At 40.2% G+C, this 17,383-nt stretch overlaps 1 protein-coding gene across 1 annotated transcript; it reads left to right on the top strand.

The window, feature by feature from the left end:
• The first annotated feature begins 615 nt into the window (after window positions 1-615).
• mturn (maturin, neural progenitor differentiation regulator homolog (Xenopus)) lies at window positions 616-15,707 on the top strand. The gene is made up of 3 exons (XM_034160511.1): window positions 616-1,073; window positions 10,091-10,213; window positions 15,212-15,707. Exons 1-3 carry the CDS (start codon window positions 915-917, stop codon window positions 15,317-15,319), a joined length of 390 nt encoding a protein of 129 aa, XP_034016402.1. The 5' UTR covers window positions 616-914; the 3' UTR covers window positions 15,320-15,707.
• The last annotated feature ends 1,676 nt before the right edge of the window (window positions 15,708-17,383 follow it).

The following is a 17,383-nucleotide window of genomic DNA, read 5'->3' as shown; positions in this document are numbered from 1 at the left end:
GTGTTGGTCATTTTAATTGAGTTTATGTGACGGAGGGCCAGCAGGTGTCGCTGTGCAGATGAAGTTAGTAAACCTCACTCCCAACAGCTCAAAAGAATTGTCTGTTCACAAGGACAGAGCCCTGGGTTTTAGCCTTCTGGTTCTGGTTAGAGAGTCGGACTTCCATGCCGGGGATCATGAGTTTGTGTCCCGAGGGGAGCGAATGGGTGGAGTCATAACAACGCAGAGTCAACAAGTAAACCAAAGAATGCACCAAAAAAATCTCATCCAAAATGTAATGCAAATTTTTTAGGCAGAAATTTGTCACTTTTTTTTATTGAAAAACATAAACTAGATTTACATAAGTTTAATTAACTATAAATTGTTAAGTTACTAAAACTTTAACAATTAAAGTTGTGAAAATTATTTTATTTAAGTTGGCAAACTCAAATGGCTTTACAGTGGTTGTATAAAATGACCCCTTTAAATGTACTTTCCAGAACGGTTCCTTTATTTTTTTTTCTTTCTTGCTGCAGGTTGGTGATGATGCTGCGTTAATGACGTGCGCGTCAGCATCGTCATCACGTCCCCCCCACCTGCTCCTGTTTCCTGCGTGCGTTTGCGAGCCACGGGCTGATTTCGTAACGTGGGGACGAAGAGAGGAATGTGGGCTTTGGAGCGCTGCGCCCGGTAAGCTGTTGCGCGCACCCGGCCATGCACACGGTGCGCTAGAGGAGGAGATGCGGTAGCTGCTGGAAGCTGCTGATGCTGCTGCTGTCCGATCAGCTCGTCTTTGCGTCTTGAGCGTCTCTCTCTCTCTCTCTCTCTCTCTCTCTCTCTCTCTCTCTTTTCTCTGACACACGCACACGCACGCACGGAGATCCAGATCAAGCGGCCGGAGCCACGAACACCGCGCACCGGGATAATTAAGCAGCATGGAGTTCAAACATCTGGTGGAGGCGGCGGAGAAGTGGTGCTCCGAGAACCCGTTCGACCTCATCTTCGCCGAGGAGGACGATGAGAGGCGGCTGGACTTTTACGCAGAACCCGGCGTGTCGTTTTACGTGCTGTGTCCCGGCGGCACCGACACTTTCGTAAGTGTGCGTCCTCTTGCAGGGCCTGATCCGTGGGTGTGTCAGCCGGAGTGGGGCCGTGCACCGGCTTTCCACAGCTGATGGAGGGGGATGATGTCATTTCATTTTGGGCGTGCACCCTCCCCTCCCCTCCTCCTCCCGCCCTTCTGATGTGTTTTTAAACGAACCACCGCCTCCTCCATCCCTCATAAAGTGTGATAACCCACTGAGCCACCGCGTCAGCCCACACAGGCCCATCACTTCCAAAATAAAAGCCCCGTCACGCTGCGAAGAGAACGCAAATATAGCAGATAGATCTCAGTATTTTTAACTCTTTCAGTGCTGCATCAGCAGCTTTTATTTTGAAAGAGCGGCTGTGTGGACGTGAGTGCAGCCTGCGTGGTGCAGTGGCGTGCACAGATTCAGTCGATGGACCCAGGAGCTAATAAAACATGATGTCACACCCGGTCTCAGATGTGCATTTGAGCTGCTTCAGCAGCAGTTCATGATTTTTTTTTCTTTTAAGTAGATGTGCAATAATCAGCTCTGCACAAAAGCATCAAGTCTCCACACACATTATCAGGAGCAGGCACCAGGGATGCCAAAAAAGGGAAAATAAGGAGAAGGATTCTATGGGCCCATGATTGACAGGGACAGTAAGAATTCTTTTCATGGGGCCCAAAATCCCTGGCAGCGCCCCTGGCAGGCACACCTGTAGAAATGGGGTGAGGAAGGTGTACATGCCCCCCCCCCCCCCCACACACACACATATTTTTAAAAATAAATTAATTCTGTCTCAAGGGTTTCTAATGATGAGCCACTATGCAAGAAACATGGCCATGAAAAAAAAAAAAATTTCACATTTTGTGTGGTCAACTTCGTTTTATTTGTTAAAATACAGGTGCATCCATTCCTGTACTTAAGACCTGCAAAAACATCCCCCCAAAAAGTTTGGATGGGAGCACTTTATTCCCAGTATAAGAAATAAATCATCACCTTCACATCCAGTTTTCATGAGACAAACCAGGGGACGGCTACATGAACATTTCAATTTCAGTTTATTTTCATTTATATAGCACCATTTATAAATCAGTTGCCTCAAGGTGCTTCACACAAGGTCTAACCTTACCAACCCCCCAAGCAAGCACACAGGCAACAGTGGTAAGGAAAAACTCCCTCCGATGATTTGAGGAAGAAACCTCAAGCAGACCAAACTCAAAGGGGTGACCCTCTGCTTGGGCCACGATACAGACTCAAATTACAAAAAAATAAATATCTAGGAAACTTTGGGAGTCCATGCTGGTGTACAGGACGGGAGGCCTGCAGAAGAAGACACCCACTCCCTCTGGATGGAGCTGCACCTTAAACAGAGAGAAAAAAGAACTGAATCAGGCTGCAGAAAGACAACAAATACAGTATCATTTGTCAGCATTAAGCAACAAGAAAAACAGAAGAAATACTCAGGTGATCCAAGTCATGGTACTGCGTGGTAAATCTGTGCCAAGTGGGCGGAACTTTCTCAAAACTGAGCGACTGTGTTGGAAGGAGAGTAGTGAGGGAAGCCACCAAGGCAAATCTGAAGGAGATATATAGGCTTCGGCTGTGAGTGATGGTGCAACATTTGCCTGTTGGATTCTCATTCACAGCTTCATCCACACAAAACATGAAATATCAATGGTTCATACAGTCTGCAGTGAAACAGAAGTCAAAATAAATGCAATTATCAGTACAGGTGCTCTGCTAATCTGTACCTATAAAAAGGTGCCTTTCCCATCAGTTTTCTCCTTTCTTATACTCTTAAAATGAGATGTATTTACTTAATGTAGTTATGTAAATGAGGCCAAAGAGATTGTTGCACTTTTTTGTTTCACATTCCATGTTTACCATTTCATTTTTAATTATTATTAATATTATTATTACTTTAGTTTGTCCCACTGTTATTCTACTACAGAAGTGTATTGCATTCACTTGGTTTGTTTTTCAGAGTAATTATTTGTGTTTTTCTGAGTAATTTATTTTTGTCTGTTTTTCAGAAAAAAAATTTCTGTTTTTCTGAGTAATTTATTTTTTAGTTTGTTTTTCTGAGTAATTAAATTTTTAGGTTTGTTTTTTGACTAATTTTTTTCCTGTTTTTTTTTTTTTTTACAATTTTTGTTGTTCTTGTTGTTCTGCTTTTCGTGGTAATCACCCCTTTTTTCTGAAATAGTCCTTAGGTGCCTGCATTGACTCGACAAACCAATGATAATACCATATATATGACTTAAAGACAGGACAGTCTCTCAGGGTCTTAAACCCAGATAAAAGTAAAATTTGATTAAACTGAACAATGTCATGTTTGTTACCAAATCGAGCTCTAAATGAATGAATGCGTCTTCAAATGCTCTCTAAACTCAGAAAAAAAAACTGGTCCCAAAAAACAGAAGAAAAAAAAAATATTCAGAAAATCAGGAAAAATTACTCTGAAAAAGCAACCATCAAAACAAATTACTCTGAAAAACAGAAAAACAGAAATAATTATTCAAAAAAAAAAAAACAGAAAAAAATAAATTACTCAGAAAAAGAAATAATTATTATAAAAACAGAGAAAAAATAAATTACTCAGAAAAACACAAATAATTACTCCAAAAAAAGAAACCAAAAAATAATTACTCAGAAAAACACATAAAAACAAAACAAAAAAGAAATGTATCAAGTGAATGAAATACACTTCTGTATTCTACTGCACTCTTCTTGTTTGTTAATCTATTCATACTCCCCCCCCCCACACACACACACACAAAATTCTCTGATAAGTTATTAAATTTCTTTCTCTTTAACTCTGGAGATCTAGTTATGCTCGATCAATACTGCTGTCAGCACTGGTAGCATAGCTTTCTTGCTGCCTCTCATCCAACCTTGAATCTGTTCTAAAATGTCAGATTCCTAACTTTTATATCTATCTCTCCATCTGTTGAACTACTTACTCCCAGCAACGTGGTCAGCCACAGTACCAGTGTTTCACTAGATGGCGCTGTGAGACGGTTATGAGTTGAAGAGGGAGTCATGTTGTCCTGGTTTTCAATTTCACTAAACCCTTTTTCAGTCATTCACACCACTTATGCATGTGTTGTGCTGAATAATAAGAGCACGTGAGCTTGAGGATGTACTTGTCTGTTTTTTAGATGTGTGGTGGAGAAGCGTTTGTTTGAAAGTTAGGCCTCCATTCAGAGTAAAAGAACAATATCTTTACTGTTTACATCACTGCAAACATGAAGGTTTGTACCATAGACTGAAGAAAAGAAAAGATTAAAAAAAACTAGCTAGTTTCCTAGTTTGTGGGGAAAAGAACCCTAAACAAATTCTAATTCATTCCTTTGAACCACCACAACTTCTGTGGTGGTTCCAGGCCTAGCATGTAGCCTTAGACATTGGCATCAATTTGACCAGCTAACGCTTAGCCTAGGCTCGTGTGTCACACATCACACTGACAAAGTGAGGAACCTTGGGGTAATTTTTGACCCTACTTTGTTCTTTGACCCCCCACATTAGAGATATTATGAGGACTGCTTTCTTCCACCCGTGAAATATAGCGAAGAATCGTCCCATCCTGTATATGGCTGATGCTGAGACCTTGATTCATGCATTTGTTTCTTCTAGATTGGTGCTATTGCAATGTTCTATTTTCTGGTTTACCGCAGTCCAACATTAGGGCTCTCCAACGGTAATAGATGCCAAAATGGACGTAATGTGGTCAAACTTTCTACTTCCTGTCAAAAGTCTGGCAGCAGCATTTTGAAGCCGTTGGAGAGCCCTAATGTTAGACCTTATTTGTGTGAAGCACCTTGAAGCAACTTTGCTGTGATTTGGCACAATATAAATGAAATAAACTGAAATTGAATTGAATTGAAGCTGCTAGCGGTTTGGCAACCATAGCAACCAGTGTTACAGAATGTCATGAGTCATAGAATTTGGTGTGTGTTAGTGTTATAATGCAACTTATCATATTTGACACAGGTTATTTCTCTGTTATGTTTACTGTGACACAAATGAATGTTTAGCTTTTGATGATAAATGTAGCTATGACTGTTACCGCAAAGCAGTGACAGCATTAATTCATTCATTTTCTATTCTGCTAATTCCAATTAAGGGTCACAGTGGGGGGGGGGGGGGGTGGGGGTGGAGGGTGGGGGTGGGTGGGGGGGGGAGTCTGTCCCAGCAGTCACTGGTAGTGGTGCGATATGCAAGTTTTGGTATCAATCTGATGCCAAGGGCCAGTATTGCAGATACCGATAATGATACTTTTGAATAATTAAGGTGGATGCATCATCAAATTGCTAAATCTGAATGTGTTTTTGCGTTTTTACCAGTGGATTATTAATTAGTTAAAACCGAGGACAGTATATTGGCCAAGTTTATAGGTAAATAGAAAATACTAATATAAATTGATCAATATCGATACCAACGTTGGTATCGATATTAGGATTGATCTGTCTACCACTGGTCACTGGGCGACAGGTGGGGTTCACCCTGATCAGGCTGCTAGTCTATCGCAGGGCCCAGTGACTGCATTCTCACTGGAATTCGAAACAAACAACACCATCAGTAACGATAGGGCATATTTTCAATGCCATGTTCAACACTTATAGAACTCTGCTGATGGCATAATTTAGTGGAAATGCATTGGAAGTGTGGTTAGATCATTGCCAACATGATTTTTTTTTTCAACTCTGAAGCCTTGGAGATGCTTCTCTTGGAATCACCTGTTGCTACATGCTGTACCTACAAACAGTATATTATACACCAAAATCCTGACAAACAGTGGGTTGTATAACAACACTGTTAACGATGTTGTTTTGTGTGATTGGTTTGCAGTTAGTTTTTTGTGACGTAATATTTCCATTTTGAGAGTGTTTTCCCTTTGCATTCTTCTCAACAATGAATGCAAAAGTGTTCATAGTACTCGCTACATCTGCCAAGTTACACTGGCAAAACGTGCATCATCACTATCTGTCAATCACAGAGCTGGCCACACCCATTTGAAAAACAAAGTTATTAACTTTTTAAAAAAGAAAATAATCTTCAAAATGGATCTTTGGACACATCAGAACATGATTTGACATACTTAACACATATTTTAGAAATGATTGCATCTCGACTTTTAAAACAATCACTGCGTATGTATGACTATGATATATATATATATATGTGTGTGTGTGTGTGTGTGTGTGTGTGTGTGTGTGTGTGTGTGTGTGTGTGTGTGTGTGTGTGTGTGTGTGTGTGTGTGTGTGTGTGTGTGTGTGTGTGTGTTTTGCACCTGTTGTTTTTTTTTTCTGACAGAGTTGGACAGACACTAACATGATTACCTAAGAGTTTGGCCTTTAGACTGAAACTGGCTGCCGTTAAATAGACGAGTACTTTCTGTAATAACTCGGTCATATAAGCAGTGCTTATCACAAAAACATTTGGGAAACTTAAATGATTGAGGAAGTCACTTTGTTTTTGATGAGGACATTTCCTTGTTTTGTTAAGAAATAATTAAAATTTACAAGGATATACCAGGTATAGACCTCTTCCAGAAAGTATCAACCAAACGTTTGATGCCAGTAAAGCAGTGGAGGTGCTATTTGAGGTGCATATGTCAGACTAAATTTCATATTTCTAAGAGTACGAGTATTCGTATTCATCGCCGGTGTCTGTCGAGCTCCAGACATCTGTAAAATTTCTGTTTTTCCAGTGTCTTCAAATGTCATTTGTGGGTGATTCCAGCTGATTACAAACCTTCAAAAAGACATGTCCAGTGTTAAACCTAGTGCTTTTTACCATTTGGGTCCCGCATTCTACATCCATGTTGCACTAAATAAGGGTTATTGTGACCATTTGTAGACATTCACTGAGACTACACTAATTGATCATTGACAAAGGGTTAATAAATCACTAATGAATGACGTGAAACCTCAGTGGTAAATTCTAATTGAACAAAGTCTTATTTTATTTGGAGTGGCACCAAAAATGTTAAGTCCTGTTTAAGGCAGCACATGTTTGGCTTATTCTGCTCTGTTAGACTGGTGAAAAAAAAACCCAAAAACAATATGTACAGATAAACCGGGATTAATATTTGCCACCACCAACCAACAGGGGAGGGTGGAGGTTATAAATGGTAAATGGACTGCATTTATATAGCGCTTTTCCATCTGCATCAGGCGCTCAAAGCGCTTTACAATTATGCGTCACATTCACCCCGATGTCAGGGTGCTGCCATACAAGGCGCTCACTACACACCGGGAGCAATAGGGGATTAAAGGCCTTGCCCAAGGGCCCTTAGTGATTTTCCAGTCAGGTGGGGATTTGAACCCATGATCTTCTGGACTCAAGCCCAACACCTTAGCCACTAGACCAACACCTCCCCCAAGGTTATGTGATTGCTTCTGTGTTTGCCAGAATTACAAAAAGCATTTTCCAGATTGCTACTTTTAACATTTTTTTTAAAGAGATGAGGAAATTTTGGTGGCCAAATTTTATTATTTTATAGCCGTCTTCAGATTCTTTGACAGGGTTTCCTGTCATTTCCTACATTAGAATTGTTGCCTTATGATGTCATGAAGGCGTCGTAGGAATCTGTGCATCATCAGCTTACATTTATGCGGGGTTATCATTGAGCAGGTTAAGGTTTGGTGTCTCGCTCAAGGATTCTTTGGCATCTAGCTGTCATTTCTGATTGAACCCATTGGTTACTGGACAATATGCTCTCATTTTGTAATAAACACAACAAAACCTCAAAACAAAAAGTTCAGCTGAACACTGTTCTTCAGTTCAGATGATTGATTAGATGATTAGATAATGGTGGGAAAATATTAACTCAGTTTTATTTTGTGGCATATGAAAGTGTATTTTCAATACTATAGAAAGAAATTTACAAAAGTTCATTTTTTTCCCTAAATGTAAATTTGCTTTTTCCTTTTGTAAATTTTTTCTGTCATATAAATTCGGTTTGGATGTCTCAGGCACCAAACTGTAGAGAAATTTATTACAGGTCAGAATTAAGTGTAAATTAGTGGGGGCATTTATTATAGGAATATGTGAAGCATGGGCCTCAGACGGGGTCTGAGCCCCCAACCTACTGGTTAAAAGGAAATAGTACTGTCAAAGAACCAACAATACAACACCCTTGTATCATTTCTCACTCATCTCATACAGGGTTAAATTTACACCTTCACAGATTTGAATCAACATTGACATGGGAAACAATTCCATCACTGCATATTTAACACTAAGAGTGTTAAAATTACATGCATCAGGTATTGAAATGCACAGTGGGAGCAACAAGGTATATCAAAGAAAGGAATTTATTGCTGATTACCTTGTATTTGGTCTCCGGATGTCAACTGGGGCCAAAAATCGGCAATGGGAGACCGGCTGCAATGCTTCAATACCAAATCAGCTGGAGTCCTTTGAAGCAACTTGTTTTGACTCAGTTGGTGATGTATTGAGGTACCATTTAGTACAAATCATGAAGTCTTTCTTTTGATAAGGACTCTGGAACAATATTCAAAACAGGTTTTGAAATAGTTTCATTTTTAGAGCCTAGAACTTCCCAGAAATGCCAGTCTGACACAGGTTACTTCCCCAGCCAAAACGGGTACCCAGTTGGGTGGACTGAGACAATGCAGACAGGTGATTCCTGATCAGGAATCAAACCAAGGTCTAGGTATGTGAAGCAGCAGGACCGTCATGGCTGGGACGACGGTGGGGATCGAACCCACGCGGCTCACACAAAAGACCGTTCCTCTACCAGGTCAGCCAAAGGGGAACTCCCCGTTAGCCAAGCTAGCGGGAACGTCTTTCAATTGGGACCCGGGACTTTCATCCCGCTACATATGGAAGAAAGTTACGTGCCATATAAGCCCCAAGGGCCACTGGTGCTGGTGCTTATCCCTGGATTTCGTAGCATGAAGTGCATGAGTCTACGACTCCCCCTTAACAGGACACCATCTCCCACCAAGGTCTGGATGCATTTACAGCTGGGTGGACTGGGACAGTACAGATGAAATGTCTTGTCCGAGGGCTGAGAACTGAACCCAAGTCAACATATTCGTATCCCACCTCCTATCACCTTGGGGTACTTGGGCCTGGTTTCATAAAGCAATCTAATCTTTCAGTCCACTAAACCTACTTAATCGATTACAGGTAGGCATCCAACATTATCCGTTTAATCACCATTTCACATCGATGGCGTAACTTGTAGATTGGCCATCTTATGTTAGTGTACGGTTTTCATGGGCATAACCTCCAACAGTTTTGTTTACTTGGTTGTTGTCATGAACCTTTGTTTATGCTAATAAAGCCAGTTAACGAAACAAAGGCTGGTTACAGCCTTTGGTTCGTTAACTGGCTTTATTAGCATTTACGGACTCATACAAACTGCAGAATGACATGCTTAGCACTTAGCCTAGCAGTTTCACTCTTCAGTTTCTTCCTCTATGCTTCCATCAAGCCTTTTTGTGCACACAACGCTACTCAGTATGACAGCGACACATGGTGGCTAATGTGAGAACTGTCACAACCATATGAGTGACGTAGGGGTGCTTAAGTGCTCCATTAAGCGTTGGTACATGATAGCTGCCATTTTTGAGGTACAATGCTGAAGTTTTGTCAAAAACTAAGATAAAAACCAGGCTAAAAACATTAGTCGGGTAATGGGAAACTTTAGCTGACTAAGCTCTTTGTGCAACAACTAACGTCAAAAAATTAGTCAACTAAGTGAGTTTATTCGACTAAACAAGATTAGACTGCTTTCTGAAACCGGGCCCTAATCTGCTCTTTGACCAAGTTTTACTTAATTAAAGTGGCGTGTTACCGGTAGTTCTCGAAAACTTCATGTAACTGACTTTATACGAACAATAATGGAACAAATACAGCTGGATTACAGCATGACATGGTGTCAAATCTAGAACATCCACATTACTGCTCATATAACTATTAAGATGCCCATTAAAAATACCTTTATTTATTAAGCACAAGTTGAAACAACTGCAAACACCCTGTTGTGTGTCTGTGTGTAGCACGTGTGGAGCGAGAGTGAGGACTGCCTTCCCTTCTTGCAGTTGGCCCAGGACTACATTTCCTCCTGTGGGAAAAAGACTCTGCTGGAGGTGTTGGAGAAGGTCTTCACTTCTTTCAGGCCAGTAAGTGAACAGAGGAGTCAAGGAGACAGGATTTGCTTATCTGGAATGAATACGTCTTTGATACATTGTGTTCTGTCCAGCGGGGACAAGATCTCTCCCATCTGAAACCCAACATTTAACTGTTGCTGTGCTTATCATCAAATTATGCAAAATGTGCACGTGAATCATGAGTCAAGGCCACCTGGGAAGCTTTGAAGGTTTCTTATCATGTCCTTGGTCTATGAAAGACATTTTATCGTGGGGTTGATCCAAAGGGTTTTAAACATCAACAAATATAATCAAAATCTAATGAACACATTTTAGTTAAATTTTGAAAAAAAGATTGCGTTATGGTGCCATGAATTATTAGGGATGGAATCACAAAATAATGGAGCCAGAGACATATAGGAGGGATGATGTTCTGCTGCTCAGTGTCCATGTAGTTTGCATCTCTGATTTAGTATATTTCTGTCCAGAAACACTGTCTCTCTCACTGACAACCACACCTGCCCCTAATCCATCATCAATCCAGCATTCAGTAACTGTCCAGCAGGTGGCAGACATGGTTATATACAGTAAATATGCAAAACAAACTTGTTTTTTGATTGATCTGGTGCATCAGTGTCCCCCAGATTTGAATGAATTTGTCCTCAATATATTCCCTATTAATAACAACAATAATAATAATAATTATTATTATCATTATTATTATTGTCATTATCTTATTTATGTAGCACTTTCAAGTTGAAAAAATTACAGTGCTTTGCATAAGTCATCAAAACAGAACAATAAAACCTTTTGCATGCATAAGAACAATTAAAATTGAAAATTGAATTGCAAGTAAAATGTAAAAATCAGTTTACATGTGAACAAATAAATACAATAAATCCAGGAAAACTAATTATAAACAACTGAAAATAAACAGGTTTTAAGAATTTATTTAAAAGATTCGACTGCAGTGAACTTTCTAATGTCAAAAGGTAAATTGTTCCACAAAGTAGGAACATGGTAGACAAACACTCTGAAGCCTGCTGACTTCTTTTTAACACTGGGAACACAAAGCAGTCCTGCATCCTGGGCAGGGTTGGGAGGGTTACTTTAAAAATGTTTTCCGATACAGTTAGTAGTTACCTGTTGAAAAATGTAATCAGTAATGTAATCCAAGTACCATAATATTAAAGTAATGTAATTTGATTACTTTCAATTACTTCTGGATTACTCCAATATCAAATACGCTAATACAGACAAAAGAAACTAAATAGAAATAGTCTTGATCACATAGTACAGTTTATTAAGCAAAAATAAAACTTTATTTTACATGGCTCTGTTTTACTTCACATTATGAATTAAGAGCACCACAATATTGTTTTAAACACACCCAGTGTTCACCTGCTAAATTTTCAACAAAGAAGGGGGAAAGCTTTTGAAAATTCAAGGTAAAAATTGGCCATTCCAGGGGTACCCAAAGGGGAAAAGCCAGGTACGACAACCCAAGTCCCTTCATCATGTCCAGAAGGCTGGGGAAGTTTGTTGAGTGGGCAATCTCATTCTGGGTTACCAGTACATGGCCCTCAGTGAGGCAGTCGGAGTCCATGAACATTTTTAAGTCAAGACTTAAAACCTATTTTTATTCTCTTTCTTATGAGTAGTTTTTATTTTGTTATGTTTTATTCTTTTACTTCTGTTTTTAATTAGGTATTTGATTTTTTAAATTTTTTATTTATTTATTTTAATTTTTTATGTTGAACTGTTCTGTGTGAGGCACCTTGAGACGGCTTTTGTTGTAATTTGGCGCTTTATAAGCTGATTAAATTGAAATTGAACAACATTTTATTGAGTCTTAAAGTAAATAAATATGAAATTGGTTACTGGATCCTTAAACTCTGGACATAATAAACTCTACATGGTAGATCCCTGATCTCTGGACATAAACAGAAATAAAATCTGTTAGTTTTTGTCAAAAGCATTTCCTTTCAGACATTATTATTGGCATGAATGTCTTTCCATACCTATGAGCTGAGCTCTTGCAGCTTTGCTGCAGGTCAGGTTTATAAAGAATGCAGGACGTCTCATTTTGGGAGGAAAAAACGTTTTAGTTGATTGTAGTTTATTGTCTGTATTGCAACGTTTGTAAGAGGTGTCATTTTATTTAAAGCGGCGATTTGTTTTGAAGTTATTAATTCTGAGCATTATTAATTCAGAGAGCCGCGCAGCATTTGAAGCTGTGACAAAACGGAGGACGATTCTCGTTTCTCGACTGCAACAAGTCCAGAGTCCCAGTTAATGAATTTAATCCACACAAAAGTGACTCATGGTATTTTAATGGCTTTCAGAGGGGTTAAGAAGCGAACTTACCGCTTCTGAAGAGCAGCGAATCAAAGAGCCACGAGCCTCACGCTTCAAACTGGAGAGGCGCTGCAGAAACGGTTGATTACAGACGCTGTATTGAAAATAAGCGTAACGGTCCAAAATTATAGCATAACGGGCCGTAACGCAAGTTTGCGCTAGCTAGAACCCTGGATAATATTATAAAATGCATTAAAATTATAATCCTGCGAAGTAATCCCCATTTTTACTAAATATACCTGTAATCTGAATACGTCTTTTTGTCTGTAACTGTAGCGGAATACAGTTACCTTTATTTGTATCCTAATTACATAACGCTGTTACATGTATTCCGTTACTCCCCAAGCCTGATCCTGGGACAGCTGGGCACAAGAAAGCACCTACGGTTTAACAAGGTCAGCAAGATAGGTATAGGTGCATGACCATTTAGAGCCCTATATGTCAGCAGAAAAACCTTAAAATCTGCTCTTCACTCACAGGAAGCCAGTGAAGGGAAGCCAGAACAGGTGTAATGTGGTCTGATCTCCTAGTTTGAATCAGAACTGAAGGAGCAATAGTCTCAACCATCTGCAAATATCTCACACTCTTAAGTGTTTTTTTTTTTTTTTTTTTAGAAAATAACACATTATAATAGCAAATTCTGGGGGGCACAAAGGCATAAATCAGAGTTTGCGCATCAACCACTGACAGGACAGGTCTCATTAATGTGAAATTACACAAATAAAAATCAGCAGTTACAATGACCTCCTTATATGCAGCGTTAACTGATCATCAGAAAGTCTCATTCTAGCACAGCTAACAATAATAATCTGTCTTCTCTGCATTATAAAGCAGGAAATTTGTGGACATCCATTTTTTCAGTGCAGCTAAGCAACCCTGCAAACTCTAAATTGACCATAGGTGTGAGTGAAAATGTGAATGTGTCTGTCTACATGTGGCCTTGTGACAGACTGGCGACCTGTCCACGGTGTGCCCCGCCTCTCGCCCTGTGACTGCTGGGGTATACTACAGCTCCCCGGTGACCCTTAATTAAGATAAGCATGTATAGAAAATGACTGAATGAATGAACAAAGCAACCCACGAGCTTTGCAATTTGAGAGGAATTACCTGCAGAGACAGGTGTGTACGTGTGCAGGTCCTGCAAATGACCATCGTGGCTCAAATTGGCATGATATCCAATTTTTATTTACAGTTGTATACAAACGTTTGGGCACCACTGATCATTTTCATGATTTTCCTTTATGAATCATTGGTTGTCTGAATCAGAAATTTCAGTTAAATATATCATATAGCAGACAAACACACTGATATTTGAGAAGTGAAATGAAGTTTATAGTGTTTACAGAAAGCGTGCAATAATTATTTAAACAAAATTGGGCAGGTGCATAAATGTGCATAAAGGTGCATGAAGCCTTTTCTGCGTACAAGCCACAAACAGAGTCGCTTGAGGTACGCTAAAGCACATTTGGACAAGCCAGCTTCATTTTGGAATAAGGTGCTGTGGACTGATAAAACTAAAATCGAGTTATTTGGACATAACAAGGGGCGGTGTGCATGGCTGAAAAAGAGCACAGCATTGCAAGAAAAACATTTGCTAGCTACAGTAAAATTTGGTGGTGGTTCCATCATGCTGTGTGGCTGTGTAGCCAGTGCAGGTACTGGGAATCTTGTTAAAGTTGAGGGTCACATGGATTCCAGTCAATATCAGCAGATTCTTGAGAACAATGTTCAAGAATCAGTGACAAAGTTGAAGTTGCACCGGGGCTGGATCTTTCAACAAGACAATGACCCTAAACACTGTTCAAAATCTACTAAGGCATTCATGCAGAGGAACAAGTACAATGTTCTGGAATGACCATCTCAGTCCCCAGACCCGAATATTATTGAAAATCTGTGGTGTGATTTTAAGCAGGCTGTCCATGCTCGGAAACCAACAAACCTGACTGAACTTGAGATGTTTTGTAAAGAAGAATGGTCGAAATATCTTCAACCAGAATCCAGACTCTCATTAGAAGCTATAAGAAGTGTTTAGAGGCTGTTATTTCTGCAAGAGGAGAATCTACTAAATATTGATGTATTTTTCTGTTGGGGTGCCCAAATTTATGCACCTGCCTAATTTTGTTTAAAGAATTATTACACACTTTTTGTAAATCCTAAAAACTTCATTTCCCTTGTCAAATATCACTGTGTTTGTCTGCTATACGATATATTTAACTGAAATTGCTGAACCCAACAACCAGTGACTTATAACGGAAAATCATGGAAATCATCAGGGGTGCACAAACGTTTACATACAACTGTGTCAGGCCATGGAAGACTCCACTGAATTTTGGAGGTGATCCAGATTTGGATTCTGGATCAAGATTTCAATTTGCATACTTCACTTTGTCGGATTTTGAGGATTACGTCAAAACAATAATTAGTGCATTGTGTTGTGGAATCCGGATCCAGGTAAAGTCCAGGTCACGATGTGAATCACATATGTTATTTTCAGTCCTTGGAGGATGTCAGAAATCTCGGATTGCTCTTGTTTCTGAAGTGTAGATCTGGTGGCCACCAAGGCCTCCACTGCTCGTAGGACAAACAGTGTCCAAATATGTCCACATGGACTTATCTGTATATGCACAAACACGTCCCAGTTTCACTTAATTTAAGAAATCCTCTCTGTTTCAGCTGCTGGGTCTTCCAGATGTAGAAGATGACACCTATGAGCACTACCATGCCGACGTGGAGGGGGAACCAGGGTCCGATCACCAGCAGATGGGGGTCAGCCAGCAGTGATGAGCGCCGAAAAGAGGCCTTCTGCAGAGGGCAGAGCTGCTGAGAAGCCCTGGGCCCTCAACCTCACACATCCCAAACACTTAATCAGCACACACACACACACACACACACACACACACACACGCACACGCACACACACACGACCAACTTGCTAAAAATGCACCAACATGTTCTTGAATGTCTCAGTGGCTTTGCTTCCCAAAGAGTGTACTCTTGTTGCACTTTGTTGACCCACCCCTCACTGCACACACACACACACACACACACACACACACACACACACACACACACACACACACACACACACACACACACACACACACACACACACACACACGAAAGAACAAGCGGGCTACGTGAGCAGTAGCCATGTATGATGCAAAAGTCATGATCATTCACCACCTGGCCAGTTAACGTTCAACAGCACAGCAATATGAGCATCGACCTCGGCTGTCTTTGTTATGCAGAACTCCAGTCAGACGTGCACTCCCCCGACCGTTTGGCAGATGAACGTTACAGATAACCTCGTTTTTCCGCCTGACGGTTGACACAAAAACAAGAGTAAAAGATCAAACTGCCTGTTTGTGGCAGCAGGAGTGATGCAGATAAGAGAGAGAGAGAGAGAGAGAGAGAGAGAGAGAGAGTCCAGGAAGGTGGAAGTGCTAACTATGTCAAACAGTTTTTCACCTCATGGAGGGAAAGAACTCAAGAACCGCGGTTGGAGAATTTATGATGTAATATAAATGGGAGGGGCTTCTTGCAGTTTACGAAAAGAAAAAAAAAATGAAGCCCATATCGACATAAAGTGTGCAGCTTTACAGAAGCCTGGATATTGAATCTGTTCATGTTTTAAGTCAGCAGCACACATCAAAGAGGTCGAGTCACTTGCAATTAGGATCATATTTATTTGGACATCGGCCATGTTTTTATTTTTGCTCTGTGTGTCAGTGGATTAGACTTGAAAGGAAACAGTGAGCTCATATCTTTAATCTGAGGGTGAATTGGAGTCAGTCACAAGAACAGTGTACAGTGTAGGGATTAAAGCACTTTGTTTGGTATGCCCCCCCCCCCCCCCCCAATTTTTCAGGGACCAAAAGTAATCGGACAGCTGGCCTCTGAACTGTTTTGCAGGTCAAGTGTTTATTTTCTTCATGAAAAGCTGATTTCAGGTGTTACATTTTGCATGTAGTTCAATTACAGTGTCTTGCAAAAGTATTCAGCCCCTTTGTAATTCACGCATTTTAATTTGTTTATGGCATTTCAAATACAAAAAGTAAATCAGGCTTCTCAGTATAAAAATTTCTAAAATTATCTTCCTTAGACTCAAACTGACAGTAGATCTCTACAACTTGATGTAAATGAATTAAAAATATAAAAGCCAAGATGATGGTTTGCATAAGTAATCAGCCCCTTTGGTATAATACCTGTGAATTATAGTTTGTCTTGAACATTATTTACATCAGTTATGAAGAAATATAAACAGAATGGCACTCTATGGTAAATCTGTGTGGAGTAGACAGTTCTCAAAAACTGTCTAGGGTTTTATTAAGAAGAAGACCTGAAAGTTCAGCTACAATTTGCCAAAAGGTACGTCTGAGATGTAAGCCTAGATTTAATGTTTTGGTGAAAGAAAATGCTCCTCTGTACCACTTCATCATGAAGCTGTATAACTGGTGATACAAAATGCAAAACATGCACTATGTACAGTTTCTCCAATTACAGCCACAGAAACCCGTAACTTCTTCTGGGCAACCCATCATCTTGGCTTTTATATTTTTAATTAATTTATAATAATAATAATATTATAATAATCCTGGACCTCAGGAAGAACAAGGCTGACCCAGCCCCACTCTACATCCAAGGGGACTGTGTGGAAAGGGTCAGCTCCATCAGGTTCCTGGGAGTACAGCTCTCTGACAGCCTCTCCTGGACTGCCAACACCACAGTGGTGGTGAAGAAAGCCCAGCAGCGACTCCACTTCCTGAGAGTGCTCAGGAGAAACAATCTGGAGGAGAAGCTGCTGGTGTTGTTCTACAGAGCTACCATCGAGAGCATCCTGACGTA

The sequence above is a fragment of the Thalassophryne amazonica genome, chromosome 20, assembly GCF_902500255.1.
Source record: "Thalassophryne amazonica chromosome 20, fThaAma1.1, whole genome shotgun sequence".
NCBI classification, from domain to species: domain Eukaryota; kingdom Metazoa; phylum Chordata; class Actinopteri; order Batrachoidiformes; family Batrachoididae; genus Thalassophryne; species Thalassophryne amazonica.
Note: the sequence above shows the minus strand (reverse complement) of the source record. Positions and strands in the feature narration are given on the sequence as shown.